Source organism: Salvia miltiorrhiza, chromosome 6 (assembly GCF_028751815.1).
Source record: "Salvia miltiorrhiza cultivar Shanhuang (shh) chromosome 6, IMPLAD_Smil_shh, whole genome shotgun sequence".
NCBI lineage: Eukaryota > Viridiplantae > Streptophyta > Magnoliopsida > Lamiales > Lamiaceae > Salvia > Salvia miltiorrhiza.
Window position 1 is genome coordinate 41,629,843 of NC_080392.1, and position 22,747 is coordinate 41,652,589.

The window sequence follows — 22,747 nt, forward strand, 5'->3', positions numbered from 1 at the left end:
CTCAAGCCTGATTTCGAGCTTGAGTCTGACAGTGCTCGACTCGTTAAGCTCGCGAACATGTTCGGATTCGATTGTTCGCGAACATGTTTGAGAGTATGTTCACGAACCTTCAGTTGAGCCTTCAATCGAGTTAGTGCACGAGCCTTAAACGAGTCGAACTCAAGCTCGAGTAATATATTAATTAAGAAGTTTTTCCTAAATTTATAACGAATTCGAGCTCGAACACCATATATACGAATATTTAACGAGTCGAGTTCGAGCTCAAGCTCAAATTCAACATTATTGAGCATCACCCGAGTCGAACTCAAACCGAGCTCGAGTTGAGCTTATTAATTGGGTGACAGAGCCGAGCTCGATCAATAAGATAAAAGTTTGAATCGAGCTCGAGCTGAGCTCGAACACCCGAATATTAAAACGAGCCGAGTACGAGCTTGCTAGTATTCGACTCGGCTCAACTCGTTTACAACCCTAAGAATAGTGAAACAAAAAATAGCGTTAATTTTATTCCGATCCTTCTTGATTAATAATTTTGTATAGCAAACACATAGATAATCCCATATTATTTAAGTAGTTAAACTTATAAGACCTAATACGGGGAATCACGTAGACTAGAATAAATAAGAGTGAATTAATGTTTTCAACAGCCGATTCATAATGTGTTTGGTTTTATTACAGATATTAGTGCATACTTTCAGTTGGTCTTGAACGACTCCATGAGTCCTTGAAGCAGCCTTTGGGAGCTCCCACCAACCTCCGTGGTTCGCCGCGCTTCCTGCTTCACCTCCTTCGCCGCCGCCCTTAACTTTCCGTCTCCGATCACCGCCCTCAACTTGTCTGCAATCTCCTCCCTCGGGACCAATCTCTCCCAGCCCCAACCCCACTCTCTCTCCCACACTCCCACCCCTGCCCTCTCCACCACCTCCGCATTCACGCGCTGGTCCCCGTGCCTCGGCCACGCCAACACCGGCACCCCCAGCGCGGCCGCCTCCGTCACCGAGTTCCACCCACAATGGCTCACAAATCCTCCGATGGCGGGATGCGCCAGAATCCTCTCCTGCTCCACCCACCCCTTGATCACCTTCCCCTTTCCCTCCGTCTTCTCCAGAAACGCCGCCCCCACCATCGCCTCCACTTCCTCGCCGTCTTCCTTATCCACCTTGCTCCCTTTCACCACCCACAGGAACTTGCACCCGCTCATCTCCAGCGCCGCCGCCAGCTCCCTCGTCTGCGATTTCGACAGCGCCGTTCTGTTCCCGAAGCTGATGTACACCACCGATTCCGGCGCCTGCTCGTCCAGCCATGGGAGCACAATTACGGTTTCTGATCTCTTAAACGGCGGCAGCGGCCCGATTGGGAGAATGTGATCCACTCCGTTCCGGCGCAGAGCCTCGACGGCTTCCGGTTCGAGAGAGGCGAATGTGTTGATCAGAACGCCTCTCGCCTCTCGCAGCGCCGCCGTGTTTGTCGTGATCATGGCGGCGAAGTAGTGGTTGGGGTCGAGCATCGGCGGAGGAATGCTCGAGACGGGGATGGAGCCTAAATTAGGGATTTCGAGGCGGTCGTTTTCGTGGGGCGGGAGATGAGAGAGAGAGGCCATGAGGGAGAAGAATCTGGCGGAGGTGGTGATGAGTGGGTAAATGGGGAGGGAGGCGAGGCGGAGGACGCGGCTGAGGACAGGGAGATCGACGACGGCGGCGGAGAGAGGCGGCGAGAGGGAAGAAAGCAAGGGTTGGAGGAGATGGACTGAGTCAGCGATGCGCTCCATTTGGATGAAGAAAGGGTCGTCGTTGGTGAGCTGGGATTTCTTGTGAGGGAGGAGGTGGAGTTGGAGGCGTTTGATGCGCGGGAATGTGGCGAAGAAGTTGGAGAGGTAGTCGGATTCTGCGGCGCTGACGGTAGGCTCGGCGGTGATGATGGTGGCGGCAGCGCCGCGAGAGTGGAGGTCGGCGGCGAGGCGGAGGAATGGGATGAGGTGGCCCATTCCGGCGCAGGGGAAGAGGGCGACATGGGATGCTTCATTCATGCTTGGTATTGTTTATGGATGATAAATGTGAGACTACTCTATAAAACAGAGCGTTTAATTACCTTCAATTTTCATTTATTTGCGCGTGCGAGTTAGGTAATAGTAGGTAGTACGAATATGGGATGAGATCCAGTGTCCCACAATTTTATGTGTGCCACTGTATCCCATGTTTATATTTATTGTTTTAAAAATATTTTTTATAAAAATAAAATTTATTATAATACTATGAATTATATTTAATTTTTATTTCAAAAAATTAATTTTTTTAAAAAGTATATACCATGACTTTGAATTTATCAACTTATTATTAGCTAATAAAAGTGAAATTAAATGATAAAAAATAATTATATACCCTAGATTGATGGAATAAACCCTAGTTAATAATCATAAAATTAAACTAAAGCATATAAAGTTGAAATTGAAGAAAATATATATAAGAAATTAAATAAAATTGAAAGTGTGACACAAAGTGGAACATAAAATATGGTACACTGAATCTCATTCCGTACGAATATACGATTCGTACAAGAACGAAGGTAATACGTGGCTACCATGAGTCTTTTGATTTTTCTCTATTTTTGTACTTTATGCTTTCCCCGTCCCCCAAATACTCCATTCGTCACATTCCAATAGGCTCACTTCTTTTGGGCACGGAGATTAAGAAAATTTATCTTTTTAGTAGAAAAGTGGTGTGGTCAACACCAATTAAGTACAACTTTTTTACCCAAAAATAAAAATGAGTCTATTGGAGTGAGACAGATGGAGTAACTTTTTAGTAGGAGGCATCACAAGTTTTATGAAAAAATTATTAAGTATACTAGTAATTCACTCGTGCATACGCACGGGATAAAAGAATTGTACTCCCTCCGTCCACGAAATGAGTACCCATTTGAGGGTGACACGGGTTTTAAGAAATTGATTAAGTGTGTGTGAGTGGAATAAGGGGCCCACTTTTATTGTGAGTGGGTTGTGTGGGGTACACTTACCAAAAAAGGAAATGGGTACTCATTTGGTGGACGGACTAAAAAGGAAATATGAATACTCATTTCGTGGACGGAGGGAGTAGTATTTTTTTATAACGTTAATTCATCATATAAATTAACATTGTATTGTGTTAAAATAATAAATACTTATATTCGAAAAAGACACATAACCTTTAATTAATTAAAGGAATTAATTTTTTAATTGTACTATTTGAAATATGCGTGCTATAATAATAATAATGTAAAACTGACAATTGTAAAATTGAATAAAGCATAATAATACAAATTAATAAATTTATAAATTTTGAAAAACTTTTTTATAGACAACATTCATTCTACTTGATATGTTATTATTATCTTGAGGACTGAGGAGCTCTCCTGTGCAACCAGTTGCACCGTGCAATTGGTTTCTGAATGACACTACTTCAACATATAAATGACACTTGAAGATATTTAAGTGTCATTTATATGTTGAAGTAGTGTCATTCGGAAATGTCATTTTGGCAACCAGTTGCACAGTGCAACCGGTTGCACATGAATATTTGTGTATTATTTTTATCACATGCTAAAATCTTCAAGTCACTTCAACTTCTTACTCTTAAAACAACAACTAAAAATTAACCATAAGAAAGAATATTAAAGCACATACCTCCACATTCAAACATTTTTGGATATGATGTAATGCAATAAATTTTGGATATATGTAATTATATATTATATAGATTGATAGTGGAGAAAAAAATGTTATAATTAGTATTGAAAACAGTGAAAATATATGTTTTCATAATTTTCACATGTTTATTATGATAGAAACTTTCTTCGTGCAGGGTGGGATATTTTCTCTGATTAAGGTGGAATATTTTCTATTTTTTCATCATTTCATTTTTAGAAATTAATTTTAGTAAATTATATATTAAATATTCAATCATTAACTATATTATTAATTGCCTCTAAAAAATTATATTATTAATTGATTGTTTATCTTTGATTGCATTTTCAATGGTATTATTAATATCTCCATAAATTAAGTTAATTAGGTAGTATGATTAGTTCAATTGACAAATTTCTAAAAATAATACCTGTTACTTTCCCAATTTTCACTATTCCTTTACTGAAAATTATATATGTATGTTTTTCATATAGAGAGCGTTTACTTTGGTTGTAAGATATTCTATTTTTTCTTAATTTTTTTATCATATATTTACTAGAGGTGAAAATATTGAAAATTGTTGAAACATATTTTTACACTAGTATCTAAATATAATATTATTCAATATTAGAGAGAAAATGAGTGAAAAAAACTGCCCGAGAAAATATTCCACCTTAATTGGAGAAAGTTTCTATTATAGTAAACATATGAAAATGATGAAAAAAATATGTCAATAAACGAGCCTCAGAGTTTATTTCTCATACACACGATAGTTTTTGCTAGACGAACTAAAGCGTTGGGCTGCTCATTTACGAACACAATCATACACTGAAATAAACATAAATTGAAAGCTAATTATGCTCAGAACATTAGCAGGAATGCTGCTTAAAGACAGAACAAACACAACTAAACAAATGATGCGAATAAGCAAAATAGGAATCGATAGATATAATAGTCGAGAAAAGGTAAAACAAATGCCGACTCCCTTTCTAATAAGCTGGCTTCCTCTTCAGTTGGGGAGGATCTGGGCATGCTTCGCACCTTCTCTTCTATCATTATGAAACGATTATCAGAAGCAAACGGTGAAAGACGAAACACAAGTTCGTCGAGCGAGGGAGCATTAAATTCAATAAATGGAAGTATAAAGGGGTCTTCCTCAGGCCAAATAATCTGAACTGTATTTAGATGGAACACTGAGGGCAGGGCCGGTCCTGAGAAAAATGAGGCCCTGGGCGAAATTATAAAAATGGGCCCTCAATATATTGAAAAATAAATTTTTCCATTACTTATAAAAAATGACTTCATCTAGCATTTTTAGTTGCATGTTATCTAAAATCTATTAATCTCTTTTTCTATACATAACTAGTATTACTCCCGTGTGATGCACGGTAAAAAAAATTATATTTTTTAGAATATTATATTTAGAAAATAAAATTCTATAAGTTACTTATATTATTATATAAAATAGCTCTAATAAAGATAATAGCATTAAAATGAAGATATAACCATCTTATAATTGGAGGATATAAAATGAATGATCAAGATCTTGACAAAACCTTTTTAACTAATGATTATTATTATCTATTTAAAAAATTTCCACCCAAATATCTAGATATTTTTCTTTCAAATTTTCTATTAGTTTTGAAAGGATTTTTGGAACTTTTAATTACTTTTTACTTATTTGCATTTCATAATATATATTTTTTTGAGGCGTTAATTGACTGTAAATTCACAAACTATTAGTTAATTTTGCTATTTTTTTCAATTATATAAAGTTACAATATAAATATATAAACTTTAGCTCATTCTGAAATTTGCCCTGAATTTTAATTTCGTTCATACATGACAAAATTAAAGATGATATAATATATACACATTATATTAAAATAACTTTTACAAAATTTCTACTGAAATATACACAGTACTAATAACATATATATATATATATATATATATATATATATATATATATATATATATATATATATATATATATATGGTTGCATTCAATGGAGACAATTTCTTATATAGAGAATGAAGACCAAATCAAGGCCATTCATCTCAATCCAATCAATGATCCAGATTATTTCCTGATTTGATTATTTTCCAAAAAGGGCAAAAACGTCCACTCAAATCCACGAATTATGGCATCTGGTTGAACAAATCCCGAAAATTACTCTCTTCCAATTCTGGGACCTGATCCGTCAATGAACATAATAGGTGAACATTAGTATGTTCATTTGTTTTCCTATGAACATATTGATGAACATTAGTATGTTCATTTGTTTTTCTACGAACATTATCATGTTCATTTATTTTTCAACGAACACAGTACAAAAAAATCGATGAACATTTATTTTTTTTCTACAAACACACTACGAACACACTACAAAACATGACAATGAACATTATCATGTTCATTATATTTTTCTACGAACACAGTACAAAAATATCGATGAACACATGGAAAAAATCGATGAACAAGGGTGATAGGAGGCGGCGGCTGGGCGGATTTGCGGTCGTTGCTGCCGCCGATCGAAGTACAGATGGGTGCATGAACTAGCGGAGCAGAGGAGGAGGTGCCCACGACGATTGGGGAGGCGGAGCAGAGGAGGAGGCGGCGGAGCAACAGGAGGAGAGATGGAGGCGATTGGGGGGGCAACGGAGCAGCAGCTGGAGAGATGGAGGCGATTGGGAAGGTGGCGGGGAGGAAGGATTTAGAGATGAATATTGGAGAATGGCTGTAGTCGAGCCAGACAGAGGGAAGCAGGGGAGGCGGCGGCCTACCGACTGCTGCCTGTCACGGTGGCGGCGACGGCGACCGTTTCTACCGGCCGAAAAAAGAACCATGCGCCAGATCTGGTGGGGGCTGGACGGCCGCTGCTGCTGTCAGGGAGCAAGAGGGAGGTCGAGGGAGAGATAGAGAGGTTGGAGGAGTGAGATTAGGGTTAAATAGAAAATGACATGCTTAACCTTTTGATTATAAAATAAATGAAAATTAATAAATTTAATCAATTAAATTACCACCATTAGATTAAGTTAGATCAATGAACCAGATTTGGTCTTCATTCTCTATATAGGGGAGTGGTCTCCATTGAACTCTCCCCTATATATATATATATATATATTATTTAATGAATATATATATAGTTTAATTTTAAAATTTGTATTTTGATAAAATTAACAAATACAACCTAGCAAAGATGAAATTTAAAATTTGTCGTGATCAAGAATCATAACATCTTAAAATTTGTTTATTTTATATTTTTACTATATAGTATTATTTTTATATTTAAATTGTTTATTATAACAATTTAATGCAGTTACTAAGATTAAACTTATATTTTTTCATTTTAGAACTCTTTAGCTTAAAACATAAATTTGTAGATAAATAATTTATATATATATATATATATATTAATATATATATATATATATATAACTTAAAAATAGAATTTCTAATATGATTTACATTTATTAAATTTTTAGTACGTTTTTGTATTATTATTATTATTATTATTATTATTATTATTATTATTATTATTATTATTATTATTATTATTATTATTATTATTATTATTATTATTATTATTATTATTATTATTTAGAGTAGATTGATAAAAAAAATAGAAAGAAAAAATTATTTTTAAAAACAGTAAGGTGATTTTTGGTAGGAAAACTAACTTACTATTTTTGAAAGTGATTGAGCTTTTATATATGTATATAGATATTATCAAATCATTCAATCTCTCTAGGGACATTGACGATCTCAAATACGTTTTCAACAATTTTAAATTTAAGAAGCTCATTTTAGAATAGTAAGTCAGTAACTGGCATTATCAGCATAATTTTATATTTCGATTTGAATTTTGAAGTTTTAATATAATATAAATTTGACAATAAGTTATACTATTGCCTAATATTTTTTTTAGTCTATATAAAGTCTATAATTAATGAGATATATTTAAAATTTTGGGCCCTCAAAATTATGTTACAAAATTATCATCAAATTAATTTGAAATTTATTTTAAATTGAACTTTGAATTTTTGATGTTATCTAATATTTTTTAGTATACATAAAGCCTATAATTAATGAGATATATTAAAAAATTGGGCTTTTAATTTTTTGGGCCCTGGGCCGTCGCCCATGCCCACCCACCCTCAGGGCCGGCCCTGTCTGAGGGATAGGGGAATGTCGTCTCAACTATGGGATAAAATTCCTGCAAAATCTATGAAACAAATGAATTTAGCACTCTAGAAGATTTTGTTAATTAATCCAAAATCCCCACCCTGAATATTGAATTGAATGACAAACGAAAAGCAAAAGTAACATAACATGTATATATGTATCAATTATGGAGATGAACTATAACACTCACTCCACATAAGTGGAGAAAAGAGAAATTAATCAACCTGGTGTTGAGAGAAGGTTAATATCTTCAGCTTAGGAAACATCTCAAGAAGTTCAAAAAGCTCTAGAAGATCAAGACGACCTCGAGCGTTCATGCCCTGGTGTTGTAGAATCTCAGCATTTGGAAATTGAAGAACCATATATTTCTTCTTCATGGCAGATGCTTCGAAGAAGGTTATAGAACGTTACAAGAGGCGGATCAACCAAACAAAATTGATTAAAATTAAGAAGCATAAGTCAAAGATGGGACATCAAACAAACAACTACCACCATGAACAACATTTGCATTAAGTTGTAGAGTCAAGAGATTAGGAGCCCGAATTCTCAGCATTGCCATTATGTCAACATCAACCCGCATACCGCTGTTCTTGATTATGAGCTTCTTCAAACTAGTAGATGGGATATTGAAGTCTTCAACAATTTTATCAATAAACAATATCATCACACGAGGTATTTAAAACTTCAAGATATAAACTCTTGAGTTGATTCCACTGCACACTCCCTTCAATCACCAACAAACAACAACCAAGGTGTAATTCTGTGTAGCTCTATGTAATGGGCATTGGTAGGAGGTCCAAAATCTATGTATATATATTGAGAGATGTGATTTCAACTGGGAATGTAATGTATTGAGAGATAGCAGCGCACAACAATGAGAGTAGCTGATGAGTGATCACCAGAAGAGACTTACATCTTACCCTAGAACAAGCACGAAACCATTTGGATAAATAATCAGACAGAATAACAAAATTAGAAGATCCAAGATGCACATTCTTTCAAATTTATAACTAAATAGTAAAATATTAACTCATTCTTCTAGCTGATGGATTAACTTTCTTCAAACATTTACTTCTTTTCTACCCAAAGAAAGTCACTACGCTTAAAAAAGGCAAAACTGATCACAACAACATTTCATTACAAAAACAAATAAATACCGAAATACACAAAAATAATTACTCGTATAAGAACAACAACATTTCATTGGTAGGGTACTTTTGGTATTTGACAGACTTTTAACGTATGATCGTGTTTGGCTAAGTTTATTTTAAAGAGCTTATAAGCTCCAATAACTTATAAGATGTTTCAAAAATTTATAAAATGTAGTAATTTTTTAAGAGCTTATAAGTTGTCAAAGTGTTTGGATAATTTAACTTATAAGCTATATAGAGAATTTTTAGTTAGATAGAGAAAATCTTTGTTAGAGAGCAAAAAATCGAAGATAGATGAAATTAGAAGGGTATATATCATATTAAACCCTAAACAATACATTTTATCCAAAGTACCTTGAACTATAACAAATATCATCTAAAACCCTAACCTATTAAATTCGTATAAAAAATATCCCGCGTCAATTTTTTTATCACCAGAAGCGTGATGTGACTCGTCGGTTGCCATAGTGTAATTTGTATTTTATTTTTTAAAATGAAATGACATAAAACGGTGTCATTTTATACAATGTCATTTAAAAAATTAAAATCCACGCTGGAATTTGAACTAAACCGTGATTGAATAAAAAAAAAAATGCAAGAAGATCAGCCCCAATATGCAGAAGAAATCAGTTTAGAAATCACACAGCTTTATCTTCAACACCAAATGAAAAATTACAGTAAATTGACGACAATACCTCGTGCGTGTAGCTCTTGAGAGGGACGGTAAAGGCCCTCCTGAGATCGAGATCAACGATCTTAATCACAGATTAGTTCAAATATCAGCGTGGATTTTAATTTTTTAAATGACATGGTATGAACCGACATCGTTTTATGCCATGTCATTTTAAAAAATAAAATATAAATTACACAGTGGCATTCGCGGCGAGCCATATCATGTTTTTGGTGATCGAAAAATGGACGCTGGATATTATTGACACGAATGTAATAGTTTGGGGTTTTAGACGATATTTATAATAGTTCAAGATATTTTTGATAAAACGGGTATAGTTCATAGTTTAATATTATATTTATCCAAATTAGAATGATACATGATGAAAATAGAAAATTAAAATTGAATTGTTTTTTTAAAAAATGAGTGTTTTTTATAAGATAATAAAATAATAAGTTGGGGTAGATAAATTTATTTTTTTGAGGAAATTTAAAAGAGATTATAAACTTTAAATAATTTATAAATTATTTTAAAAAGCTTATTGGATCAGTCAAACACCCTCTAATGGAGTTTGAAACTTTGAAAGAATTTGAGTAGGAGCTTAACTTAATCCATTACTATGAAATTTCAAATAATCCAGAAAACAAAAATTAAATAAATAGCTAAAAACCCCTTACGACGACGTAATGAACTCAGTTCATCTCCCCCGTTTGCAAATGAACTCCTGCAAAACCCTAATTCGCGCTACATTATCATGCCTGGATTTCCGAGCTCGAATTCCAAATTCAAGTATGCTGCGCCATTTTCCCGTCTCTCTTTCATCTCGTCCAGGTGCATAATTATTAATACGGTTGACATACTCAGTATACATCTGTGTTATCACGCATTGTCTATTTGCTGTGATATGAATATCCAATTGTTTTATGAAAACAGGGTTGAGAATCAAATCCCACAAGCCCTTTTCGATTTCTAGAAGCTTCGGTAGTCTGGCAACCGCTATTACATCAGAAATTTCCGATTGTACAGAGGGAATTGTAGCTCATAGTGTTAATTTAGAAACGCTACAAGATTTATGTAAGGATAGGGTGGAGGAACTATTGTCTTCCAAGAACAAGGATGATGTTTCAAGCTTGATGAAAATGGAGCGTCGTTTGGGAAATGGTGATGAGAGCAATGGTGCTGAGAGGAGGAAGCGTTGGTTTCCTTATTTAGATAAATGTACAGCCGAGGATGCGTATCTGAGCAGCAGTGAGGTTCTGGAAGCTGTTGCTCCTTACATAATGGACCCGAGGAAGGAAAAGTTTAGGAATGCAGTGAATAATAGGAGCTATTCTGTGTGTTTAGTGGTTGAGGGGTTGAGCGACTTTGGGAATGTTTCGGCTGCTTTTCGGTCTGCTGATGCTCTTGGAATTCAGTCTGTCCATGTCGTCTCATTTGACAGCTCCAAAAGGTGCATCACTGCCGGTTGCAAATGTGTTTTGCATATTGGTTGAATGGTATATCAAGTTATTCATGATTTCAAGAAAATAATTATGAAGTTGCATCATGTTAGAAGCTTTCTGATTTTTAGTTTTAGTCATGAAGTTGCATCATGTTGTGTCATTTGACAGCTCCAAAAGTTGCATCACTGCCTGTTGCAAATGTGTTTTGCATATTGGTTGAATAGTATATCAAGTTATTCATGATTTCAAGAAAATGATTATGAAGTTGCATCGTGTTAGAAACTTTCTGATTTTTAGTTTTAACTTGCTGGCTTTAGGCACAACTATTTGTTGATCAGCATTTTATTATAGTCAGGCTGTGGAATTTTAGCTATGCTTCTAACTGAAAGACAGTGAGGAACTTATCTGCTGATTTGCATTCACGAATAAGTTTCTGGATTTGGCGTTGTGGGGTTAACCATCTCACTCTTCTACCTCCAATATATAGGTACAGAGACAATCGCCATGTCAGCATGGGAGCAGAGAAATGGTTGGACATTGAACTGTGGGACTCAATCAGTGAGTGCTTTGAAGTTCTGAAAGCACGTGGCTATAGAATTGCCACAACTCACCTGGGGGTGGATGCGGTATCAACAAATTTATTTCCTTATATTTTTCAATGAAGTGATAAATTTCGTTGAGATCCACAGCTAATGCAATACAACATTTGGTGCTTCTCTAGGTTTCTGTCTATGATGTAGACTGGTCTTGTCCTACTGCAATAGTTGTTGGAAATGAACTTAAGTACGTTTGCTCTAGCCTATATATTCTTGGATTTTTGTTCTGTATCAGTGAGATTTCTTTTCGGAGTCTTGGAAAAACATATCCAAATGAAGTTGTCTAAGATAATAACTTCCTATATTGAGTCTTATGGAGTGTAATTGAATCCTTGTCTTGTTTGTTTTAAAATCCATGTCATTAATTTCCATTTCGTTCTTTGGGTTGGATCATTATGAATTACTTGGTAATGCTTTCACTTTCAGTGGGATAAGTGAGGAGGCTCTTAAGCTTTCAGATCTACACTGCTGTATCCCGATGAGAGGCATGGTTGACTCATTTAATGTTTCAGTAGCTGCTGGACTTTTAATGCACCATGCTGTATGTGACAGGACTTCCCGCATGGTAATTCCTTTTTTTTTTTTCATTATTAATTTTTTTTTAATATTTTATCACTGAAATTACATCCTTGAACAACTAAGCTACCTATGTGCTTAGGTTAAGTAGATGATTTGTAGTGAAAATCTCACATTGTGGATGTTTAAGAAAGAAAGTTGAGCTTATGATGACCTTTTGACATATCTTACGGAAGATTCTGTTCTCCGGTGTTTCTAGATTCCTTTCTTTATACTCGAGGAGTATTCCGTATAACAGCTTTTATCTAGATATGCTTGTACCAGACTTCAGCCTTATTCGGGATCGGGAATTTCAACTGGACGATCAAGTATATCAAACTTGGGTTTCTTCCTCTTATATGATTTCTGTGGTTTGACTTGAGAATCTACAATAACTGAATCCTTATTTAACATGGCCAAGATATTTGGAATCCTAGTCTTCTAGTACAAAAATCACGTTTGGTTTGAATTTTCAACAAATGATGGAATTTCATGAGTGCTCATGTTTCTGTAGTTCCATTTGCTGTAATGAATTACTCTTTTCTTCAACAATTGATGCTTTAAGCTCTAAGATGCACACTCGTGGAAATTACTCTCAGTTTTCTTGTTGGCTATAGGGTTGTCATGGGGACTTAACAGAGGATCAGCGCCAAATTCTCCTGGCTGAGTTTTACCTCCGTCACAACAAAAACTCCACCAGAATTGCCAATGAATACTCCAGGAGGAAATTAGCTATGCAATCAAAACTCTGAAAGCACGACGTTTAACCTTGCAGATCCGTAGTGGAGAAATGTTGCAAATCATGATGCAGAGTTCGATAGGTACGGAACCCTTCTTTTGGCTTTCCAACTCTTGCGTAATTGAAGCAACGCATGGTGACAAGTTGGTAAGTTGTTACTCTCTCGAATCGCAGGTAATAACATTGGAAAAACGGCAAGTTAAGATTTTGGGCAAAGCACCATAGTTGCCTTGGAAGGATGATGGCCACATTGCCAGTTATATCAATGCTGAAAGCCTCAAAACAGAATTTTTGACAAGAAAAACAAAATCTCAGCAACCTTATGGACATCAAAAAAATCTGTTTTCTGCAGCATCCTAGAGAATTAATTTTTGTATTACACGTCCACTGAGGCACTGAGTAGCTTATGAGATTTCATATGATAATGATGTGAGATTTTGTAAAAAAAATACTATATGTAGGTGTATCTTAGTAATTCTATGTATTTGATAGACCTTGGCTGATTAAGTTTATCTTTATTTCTTCTTATCTTGTTAAGTCATTTATTATGTTTGGGTCAATAATTATTATGAGTCCTTAAGCCCGTCCAGTATGTTGCATGGGCTTAGTAAGTTAGGGTTTCCTTTTCTATTATTTATAGTGAGTATCGTAGCAGTAGGGTTTATGCTGAGATTAAGTTTGTAAACAGCGTGTTTGCTGTAGGCCTCCGTTGTGGAGGAGTTCCTCTCGTTCAGTAAATTATATTGTTAGCGTCATCTCCACCTTTACTCTATCAATTGGTCCGACCTACCATGGTTGCTACGACGCGCAGCACCGAGTCTCGACTGGATTATTTAGAGAAGGTGGTGTTAGAGTTGCAGACATCGCTGACCTCCCTCACCAAAGCAGTCGACGCTAACCGTTCTGCCGTGGAAACTCAACTTGCAGCCATCTTGGCCGCCGTCTCGTCCACTGGAAAACAACCCTTCGTTCCAGACGACCCCAGCGACTCTTCCACTGGGAAACAGCCGTTCGTTCCCGACAACACCAACCCCACCATTATTCCAATTCAAAAATCTGACTTACCCGGGTTCGATGGATCTGATCCCGTGGGCTGGATTGCTCGAGCCAACCAATATTTTCTCGTCCATCGCATTCCACCGGCCATGAAGCTGCAGCTTGCTATTATCGGCATGTCTGGCGCAGCTATTTCCTGGTTACAACTACTCCTGCGTCGTAATCCCAACCCGGCATGGCCACAATTCACCCAAGCCTTATTGGCGCGTTTCGGCGATGCCTCCACGCTCAACACCTACGAGGCCTTGTTTCTATTACGTCAAACAGGATCTCTGGAGGATTACATCGCTGCATTCGAAAGCCGCGTGGCCCAGTTGCCTCCCCTTTCGGATGACCAGTGCTTAGGATATTTCCTCGGTGGTCTCAAGCGTTCGGTGCAAGAGCAGATACAGGACAACGCTCTAACTGACTACACCTCTGCGGTCAGCGCAGCGCGCCGTGTTGAACGTCCTAGTACCCCTACCGTATTTTCCCACCGTGTTACCCCTGTCACAGCCGGCCAACCAACGGCCACCACTACCTACTCTTCCGACTCCACGGGTTCTGTCGCTTCACCACCTTTAAGCAAGGCCAAAAACTTTCGCCAACTGCCGCAATCAGAGATTCAGAAACATCTTGCCGCTGGTACCTGCTTCCGTTGCGGTCTGACTTTCGGACCCCTTCACCGCTGCCCGCCTAAGACGTTGAACGTCCTTGTGTGTGATGAATTGGGGGAGCCCGAGTTCGATGCACTACACCAGCATGCGCCTGTTGAGGCATCCTATTTCCGGTCCATGCTCCAGCCTTGAGGACAAGGCTGTTTTGCCCGGGGAGGCTATTGATAGACCTTGGCTGATTAAGTTTATCTTTATTTCTTCTTATCTTGTTAAGTCATTTATTATGTTTGGGTCAATAATTATTATGAGTCCTTAAGCCCGTCCAGTATGTTGCATGGGCTTAGTAAGTTAGGGTTTCCTTTTCTATTATTTATAGTGAGTATCGTAGCAGTAGGGTTTATGCTGAGATTAAGTTTGTAAACAACGTGTTTGCTGTAGGCCTCCGTTGTGGAGGAGTTCCTCTCGTTCAGTAAATTATATTGTTAGCGTCATCTCCACCTTTACTCTATCAGTATTACTCCATTTAATTCCAAAATTGAGAAAAATATTTACACATCATCTTTTCCATTTATATTCTTCACTTCTTTGTCAAAAAGCATTCAAAATATGTGATCTTTTTATTCCAGAGTATGTACACTCGGTTTATTTTTTGAAGTCCTTGTAGCATTTTTATAGATATTTTGGAGCATTTTTATAGATATTTTTATTTTTCTCTTCATTGGAGATGGCTTTTATTTCAATGTAACAATTCTTCAACTTCACACACATTTCATATGTTTCGTTTACTTAAGAATTATGATCTGCTTCAAATAATTTGCTAGAGTGCATGGACCCTCAACATTTTACTGATTTTTGACATTAAAATTGCAGCAAAAAAAATACATTATAAAGGAAATATGCTTTTAGAGACGAGTAAGAGAATAACTAAAGCATATTGTGAGCAATGAGCATACTACATCTCACAACAAAAGAATCCAGTCACCATAAAAATTATATTCACTGATTACACAACCCAATAAAATTTACAAGTATCTAGAAATTTGCCTACTCTATTAAGGTAGTAGTATCAGTCGTTTGAATCTTGTCTTTGGAGTTTTGCGTGCTCAACCCTTCCCGCCTTCTCAATTCTTGTGACTTAATAAATTCTTCGATTTTCGCCTTCAACTCCACGTCGGGTATTAACATGTCCGCCGTGAGATGAGAACGATTAAATGGATCCGTCTGTATTCCGAAATCAAGAATAATTAATTTCAATTTTCCAAAACAATACAATGAAGAATTAATTATTAACGGGCCCTTACACTATCACTTAAAAGATGCCTCTGGATCACCGGTCTATCGACGATCACCCTTGATGATGGCAAAATGACAGGATCCTTCATTAAAGTGTACTGCAACACCAAGAAACAATAACATGCTTACAAACAGTAGTAGAAGAATGTACCGAGGAGACGAGATGACATTGTTCAATTTTCCAATGAACCAATCCTTATTGAGACCGAGACATGCAAGAAAATCATCATGTACCTGAATTGGGTCGAGGAATTCGTCAGGTACGTCTCCGAGAGCAGCCTCAGCATCCCTGGCCTCTACAGCCGCAACTCTGGTTTTAGTGCCAAGCTCGACAAACTCATGTATGATCCTAGCATCTTCTCCGATTTTCCTCAAGACATCAGATGCAGCATCAAATAACTGGCAGCGCCCACCACCAACCAGAAAACAAAAGTAAACATATATAGATAAGAAAATATATATATTCTTACACTCAATATAATCTCATTGGGTAGAATTCATGTTCCTCAGCAAGTATAAGGAAAAAACAGAAAAGGTACGTAGATGAATAAACCTGTTCATTGTATGAACGACCATCCCTTGTGATGGCTGCTGGGAATATATTTTCCGTGTCTCCTCTAGCTAAGTTGACATATATAGTGACAATCTTCAAAACAGAGAAAAAGGAATATGGTACCATCAGTCACATGGTTCAGCTTTCTTACAACCAATTCAAAATCAAAATCACCAAGAAAAAGCGACAATGCATAAGCACGAACAAAGTGGTTTTCAGTACCTGCTTTAGCAGCACTTTTGGTCGAAACTCATACTTCTCAGGGTCCTTCAAGGTAAGAGATTTTCTTTGCGGCCCCACAAGTTGTAACAAAAAGTAATTCAGCATACTGGCAACTCTCTCAACCTGGAAGACAAAACCCTGTTAGAAAAACTTAATACGAACTCCTGAACTTGATGAATAATCAGCCAAAAACACTAACCATCTCCGGTAGCAGAAAAGGGGATATAATCTGCTCTGATGTAAATGCTAGCATGCTCACATCTTCATTTGCCAATTTCATATCAATCCTAATAATCTACAGAAATGAATGAACTAGGGTTTCAGTCAGTATTCCAAACTAAAATTTAAACCTAGAGATATGTGAAGTGCAAACTGACATTCTCCTGAGAGTGGAAAAGTCGAGTTCTCTCCTGTCTCTCTTGGGCTGGTCTACTTTCCCACTCCGCAGTGTTAGACATCTCAGCTTCTAGTCCTTTGAGTTCAAGAATTTTGTTGAGACTTTCATCCAACAAATAGATGCTATCGTTGATTAAAAAGTTCAAAAAGTTCAGATAGACGCCCTTTTCCTCCTCCTTAGCTATCTGGTACGGAAGAAAACAATATATAAACATAACGTTCCATTGGAACATAGATCAAGGTAAGGAAAAATATAATGGATAGCTTTACCCTTCTCCAGACATTTCGATGACTAGGAACCTGCCATAAGTACTCCAAGAGTTCGGCAATGTTGTGACGTATGTTGAATTTGTCATAGAACTGAGGAGGTGTCAATAGGACTCAGTCAAGAAAAGCATAAGTACAAGATTGCGCACCATCGATAAGAAATGAAATGCCAAATAATAATAAGGAGGAGGAGAACATTATATGCGCTTAACATGACAATACTTAAATGCTCAAAGTCCATCTAACTTACTAAAAGCAGCAACTGTTAAACTAGGAGGTTTTCAAGGACAAATTGATACCAGATCCTTACTAATGTTTAGCAATCATATCAGTGGAAAGCGAAGAGTCTACTTGATAAAGCATGCGTTAGTAATCAATATGAGAAGTAGGAGTATAGGACGATAAAGGCAATAAAACAGTAAGTTAACTATCACATGAAAAACTGGTTATCTCTAAATAATATTTGCAGTTCTCCACTAACATGACAATTCTTAGTAACAATTACCTGAGTGTGGGAACCAGTGAATTCAATATCAACATAAAGCTTCAGAAGATTCTTCACTAGATACTCAAGAGATAACTGATGCCCTTCAAACAAAGTTTCAGTTGCCTTTGATCCACTGTACACAAAGTTAGTGAGGATCAATAATAATGAAGCAAGATGAATTAAACTACACTGTGCACAAAACTTATCAAACATACCTTCTCCGGGGCATCCAACAATTAAGCACTTCAACCATTTTTGACCTTAGATATGGATTACGGATGTACTCTGGACTGGCCATGAACATAATGATGAAGTTCATGAAATCGTCCTGTCAAGATGTACGAAGATACAACTAGCTTGGTTCCAAGCATTCAAGATGATAATCAAATTATATGTAAAATCAGATATCAACATACCAGCATAACCCCATCTAGAGCTCTAGGAATTCGAGAGGCAAAAATTAGCAATTCCATGGTATCTTCTACAAAGTGCTCAGGCATACAAGCAAATTCCTTCGGGCATGTTGGCGATAGAGGCATTTTAAACCCACCAACTAGCCCAACCAACCAAATTACCATCAGGCGGTAATAAGATAATGCGCGTTGAAGAATAGTTCCATCCTACATAATAGAAATGCTCGAGCATCTATCATCATAGCACTATGGGAATTACATTTCCAATTAGAGAGAATAGAAGGCAATATTTTTTATACCCTTAGTATTTGAGCTTCATAGCATAATTTCTCCTGTGTGTATGACTCAATTTCCTTTTCCAGGCGAGATATGTCTTGCTGCAATTGTGGAGAAGGTGCCTGCTCATGCATGGCTTTGATTGAGGACAAAGCATCTTCACATCTAGAAATATCCTGAACATAAAGTCGAAATCAAAGCATATTGTCAGCCAATGGTTTTGATGAATAACCTTATATAATGTATATAAATGTGAATTTAAATATATACAAACACTACAAAAATAAGGCTACAGTTGAACAAAACATGTCTGAAAAGTGAAAATTGATACAAAACATGTCTTATTTGAACAAAAGACCAAGTATAACCTGAAGGAGGTGTTTGAAGTCTGAAAATGCTTTTAGCAACCCCAAGTTGAGCACCCTGGCAGTCATGAAGAAGCATTCACATATGAATGGGTATTTGGTTTTTTCACTACTTATGTTAACTGGTTTATTATTTTGGAGAGAAGGTGTGCTGCCACTATTGCTGGAACTTGAGGCTTGAAATAGTAACATCCGGGTTAGTTCATCACCAGCACTTGTCGAGGTATCTACTTTAGCACTATTGCCACCAAACCATTGAGATACTTCTTCCGATGATGCATGCAAAGCAGTCAATCCACTGATACAAGTTTGTCAGCCGAAATAATATGGGGAAGTTTTAGTATCAATTAAAGAATGGGTGAAAAAAAGGTAAAAAGTAATCCTCTACCTCAATTCCAGACGGTTACAGTAGAAAACATATTTAGGATCAATTTTGTCTCTTTTACTCAAATTAGCATCCAAGAACGGCTCACAGAGACGAAGCATAACTGCACTAAGATTTACAAACATGCCAGAGCTAGCACAAGACAAAGGATCAACCTGTAACCAAATCCAGTGGCAACCGCCGACATTGTTTTCAGATTAGCCTCTTAAGATCACTTTAAAGGGGAAAATGAAGGCTGAGTTTTCCTCCTATGACTACGAAAAATATACCTGTAAATGCCCCCTTGAAGAATTTTTGTTGATGACTTCTGCAAGGTACTCAAGAACATTTTCGCGTGTGTTTGTATTTTTTAGGAGGCACATAAGAACTTCCGCCAACCCGTCATACAAGCTGTTCATAACCGTTTTGATAGTTGTAAAGGACGAAAGAAGATCAGCTGGGCGGCGAGTTGAGGCTTCAGAGAAGCATTGTTGGCTGACAATGTAAACCCAAACATCCATTATTACAAGAAACACAAACTGAACTAAAAAGATGTCGTAGTTTCTAGCTAAGCTTCAATAATGATCAAACCAAAAAACAAAACCATCATACATATATGTCGAGATTTGACTAGTAGTAAAAATGTACCAACATTATAAATCTTGCATTAACAGAATTAACTCAGGCAAGCAAAACTGAGACAAAAAATTCTAACTTTACACAACAGCCATAATGGTATACGTCGAGAGTTAGCTGGTAGTAAAATGCACCAACATTATAAAACCTGCATTAACATAACTAACTCAGGCAAGCAAAGTTGAGACAAGAAAAATTCTAACTTTACCCTATATCGGGCTCGCTCTTGAATATAGCATTATCCGGCAATGCACTAACATGAAAAAACGGCCCCAATATACTCGTCATCTCCATGACCCTCCCGTTCAAATACAAACTATTCGGTATCCACCACGGATGATTGACCAACGCCTTCGCCCCCACAGGATAATTCACCAGCAGCAGCAGTGCCCTTAATGGCTGCTGAAAATTCCCCAAAGCTGAAACCTTTAAAACACTCCCTCTCAAATCCTCATACAACTGTTTCATAACAGGCTCCATCGATTCATAATCAGCATCCCTAAAAAATTCCTCAAGAAAACCCGGTGGAGACGAAGCTCCACTGCTACTCCCACCGAAACCATCAAGATTACCCCCAACCTCCGCGAAGATCAAAGGCAACAGCGGCGTAACACTCGATTTGTTCGCATCATAATTCGGAAACATATCCGGATTACCCAAATGAATCTTACAGTAGGTTACTGCCAATTTTTTGGCTTGTTTCACTACCAATTCCATCTCCGACCTCACGTTCTTATCCTTCATCGACGCGATTTTCTTCCCCTCCTCGTAAGCGCGGCGGTAGCTGTTGACCAGATACTGGAATGGCGGCTCGGCAGCGGGGAAGCTCCCGGAGAGCCGATCGATTAAGGCTCTCTCCATCGATTCTCGCGATAATTTGAGCTCCTTACCCTCATTCATGATCTCCGTGGCTGTCCCATGTAGATAAACAACACGAGAATCGTTCTCCATTGAATCGACCAGCGACACCAAAAATATTTTCCTGAAGATTATATCCTCGATTTCCGCCGGTGTTTTCGAGGGTTTTGGCGTCGCCATTGATGGAAGATTAGTGCAATCCGATCACCCGAAATCTGAAACTGAACGAAATTCTGATTTGATTTTGAAATAAGGGTTTTTCAGGTGTAGATCAATAAGGGAAGAAATTGAAAACGATGGATTGCGGTTGTGTTTAATATTTTCCTTCTTCCCATTAATAATATCTCAAACATAAATTTATAAAGTCCTATTAATAATAATTTAATTTAAATTTTAGTGAGATGAGAAGTATCCTACATCCACAAAAAATAATTTTGTTTTACCATTTTGATATGTCCACAAAAATTAATTTTTTTTATCACATAATAAGCCTCGTTCTCCACTCACAATACAATTAATTCATACAAACACTAATTTCTTAAATGGAACAATTTCTTCACTCACAATACAATAACCATTTTTATTAAAATATGTGTCATCCCTTATTAGAACTATTTACCATGACTATTTAAGGAGTAGGAAAATATCATGTAAACAAAATATTTTTTTAAAAAAAGAGGTTAAAATGCATATAAATACATGAACTTTAGTCTAATGTTTAAATTGCAAGCAAAATTTCAAAATTTTCTGTCCCATCTCTTCTGACCTAATTCTTTTTGACACGATTATTTAGGAGAATAAGATTGTAATGTACTAAAATAAAGTAAAGTATGTAGGCTCATACTTATTGTAATGTAATTTATTACTAAAAAAAAGAAACAGATCAAATTTGATGGGACAATCCGAAATAAAAATTAGGCCAAGTGAAATTTTTTTATTTTAATTTTTTCACGATTTATTTTTTCGACCAAATTAAAGTTAACTTGGCACAAATGTAACAGTCAAGATAGTGCCGAATAGTCAGCCTAAAAGATAAAACGACGCAATTTCAATAGGTATATACGACATCGTTTAATATATATAAATTACGTCGTCGATTATGGTTCTAGATTTGTTCTCAATCCCTAAAAAGTTGTTTTTCTCTAAATTTATTTATTTGTTTCACCACTTGTGATCGACGATTTTTGTGTTCTCTAACTTTCTTAGCAACCTTTACCTTAAAAATTGTTTACAATTTGATTTTAGTGTCAATGCACAAATAATAGGCATTTACTTGTAATATCGTTTTATTACAATTTTAATGTGTGACGTTGGAAGTAAAGAGTGATCATCGGTGCATAAGACACGGACAAAAAGTGGCTATTGTTAATGTCACTACGACAAAAGTTTACATACATAACAGTGAATAGATAACGATTTTCTTCAAAAACCGTTATGTATGAGCGCACTTTTAGGAATAGATAACGGTTTTGCGAAAATCCGTTATCTATGTACTGTTGTCTAAATGCATAGATAACGGTTTGAACAAATGCGTTATGTTTTTGCGTTATCTATTAGTTGCATACATAACGGTATTACAAAACCGTTGTGCCACCGTTATCTATGACCATATTTTATAACAGTAATTTACAACGGTTTTTGAACCGTTATGTATAAGAGTCATTTACAACGGTTTTTGAACCGTTATGTATGAGCGTCTCTAAAAACTGTTATGTATAATTTTTTTTATTAATTTTTTTAAAATAATATTATATTAAAAAATAACAAATAAATTATTTATCCTAAAATTTGAATTTATTCCTAGATATAGACTTTGTAAAATAAAAAATTCATAATTTTTTTTTTATTTTATTAACACTTATATAAAATCTAAATTAAAAATCTAAATTAGAAATCTAAATACCATAAATTGAATATTAAAAGTGAAAAAAAAGAAAAAAAGAAAAAAATTTAGGAAATTTAGAAATT

The 22,747-nt window shown here is 36.3% G+C and overlaps 3 protein-coding genes across 5 annotated transcripts; 1 reads left to right on the forward strand and 2 right to left on the reverse strand.

Annotated features, from left to right (window-relative positions):
* Nucleotides 1–594: 594 nt before the first annotated feature.
* LOC130989635 (UDP-glycosyltransferase 13-like) lies at nt 595–2,100 on the reverse strand. Its single transcript, XM_057913663.1, has one exon. It carries the CDS (start codon nt 2,021–2,023, stop codon nt 692–694), a length of 1,332 nt encoding a protein of 443 aa, XP_057769646.1. The 5' UTR covers nt 2,024–2,100; the 3' UTR covers nt 595–691.
* Nucleotides 2,101–9,713: 7,613 nt separating this feature from the next.
* Nucleotides 9,714–13,525, forward strand: LOC130989642 (uncharacterized). 3 transcript variants are annotated; one of them, XR_009090705.1, is made up of 7 exons: nt 9,714–10,496; nt 10,599–11,115; nt 11,595–11,733; nt 11,829–11,890; nt 12,130–12,268; nt 12,876–13,079; nt 13,172–13,525. XR_009090705.1 is itself a non-coding variant. In XM_057913673.1 (6 exons), exons 1-6 carry the CDS (start codon nt 10,352–10,354, stop codon nt 13,008–13,010), a joined length of 1,137 nt encoding a protein of 378 aa, XP_057769656.1. In that variant the 5' UTR covers nt 10,337–10,351; the 3' UTR covers nt 13,011–13,525. The 3 variants fall into 3 exon arrangements, 1 of the variants encoding a protein (XP_057769656.1); XR_009090704.1 differs by having other exon boundaries at nt 10,337–10,496; nt 12,876–13,082; nt 13,174–13,525; XM_057913673.1 differs by having other exon boundaries at nt 10,337–10,496; nt 12,876–13,525.
* Nucleotides 13,526–15,562: 2,037 nt separating this feature from the next.
* On the reverse strand, nt 15,563–21,108 carry LOC130989616 (probable ubiquitin conjugation factor E4). Its single transcript, XM_057913633.1, has 16 exons — nt 20,130–21,108; nt 19,576–19,780; nt 19,310–19,461; nt 18,925–19,219; nt 18,580–18,732; nt 18,284–18,487; nt 18,083–18,195; nt 17,886–18,000; nt 17,384–17,473; nt 17,095–17,298; nt 16,917–17,012; nt 16,718–16,840; nt 16,496–16,588; nt 16,177–16,341; nt 15,951–16,040; nt 15,563–15,870 (listed from the first exon to the last, which is right to left on the reverse strand). Exons 1-16 carry the CDS (start codon nt 20,957–20,959, stop codon nt 15,694–15,696), a joined length of 3,105 nt encoding a protein of 1,034 aa, XP_057769616.1. The 5' UTR covers nt 20,960–21,108; the 3' UTR covers nt 15,563–15,693.
* Nucleotides 21,109–22,747: the final 1,639 nt, after the last annotated feature.

Bases quoted from the DNA above. Each gene is read 5' to 3' on its own strand.
- LOC130989635 (XM_057913663.1), bottom strand. From the start codon at position 2,023: ATGAATGAAGCATCCCATGTCGCCCTCTTCCCCTGCGCCGGAATGGGC.
- LOC130989616 (XM_057913633.1), bottom strand. From the start codon at position 20,959: ATGGCGACGCCAAAACCCTCGAAAACACCGGCGGAAATCGAGGATATA. The intron at 19,462-19,575 runs GTATATTTTTCG...ATTTGGTTACAG, and splicing joins CTTCAAGGGGGCATTTACAG to GTTGATCCTTTGTCTTGTGC. The intron at 17,474-17,885 runs GTAATTGTTACT...ACACCTCCTCAG, and splicing joins TCACTGGTTCCCACACTCAG to TTCTATGACAAATTCAACAT.
- LOC130989642 (XM_057913673.1), top strand. From the start codon at position 10,352: ATGAACTCAGTTCATCTCCCCCGTTTGCAAATGAACTCCTGCAAAACC. The intron at 10,497-10,598 runs GTGCATAATTAT...TTATGAAAACAG, and splicing joins CTCTCTTTCATCTCGTCCAG to GGTTGAGAATCAAATCCCAC. The intron at 12,269-12,875 runs GTAATTCCTTTT...TGTTGGCTATAG, and splicing joins GTGACAGGACTTCCCGCATG to GGTTGTCATGGGGACTTAAC.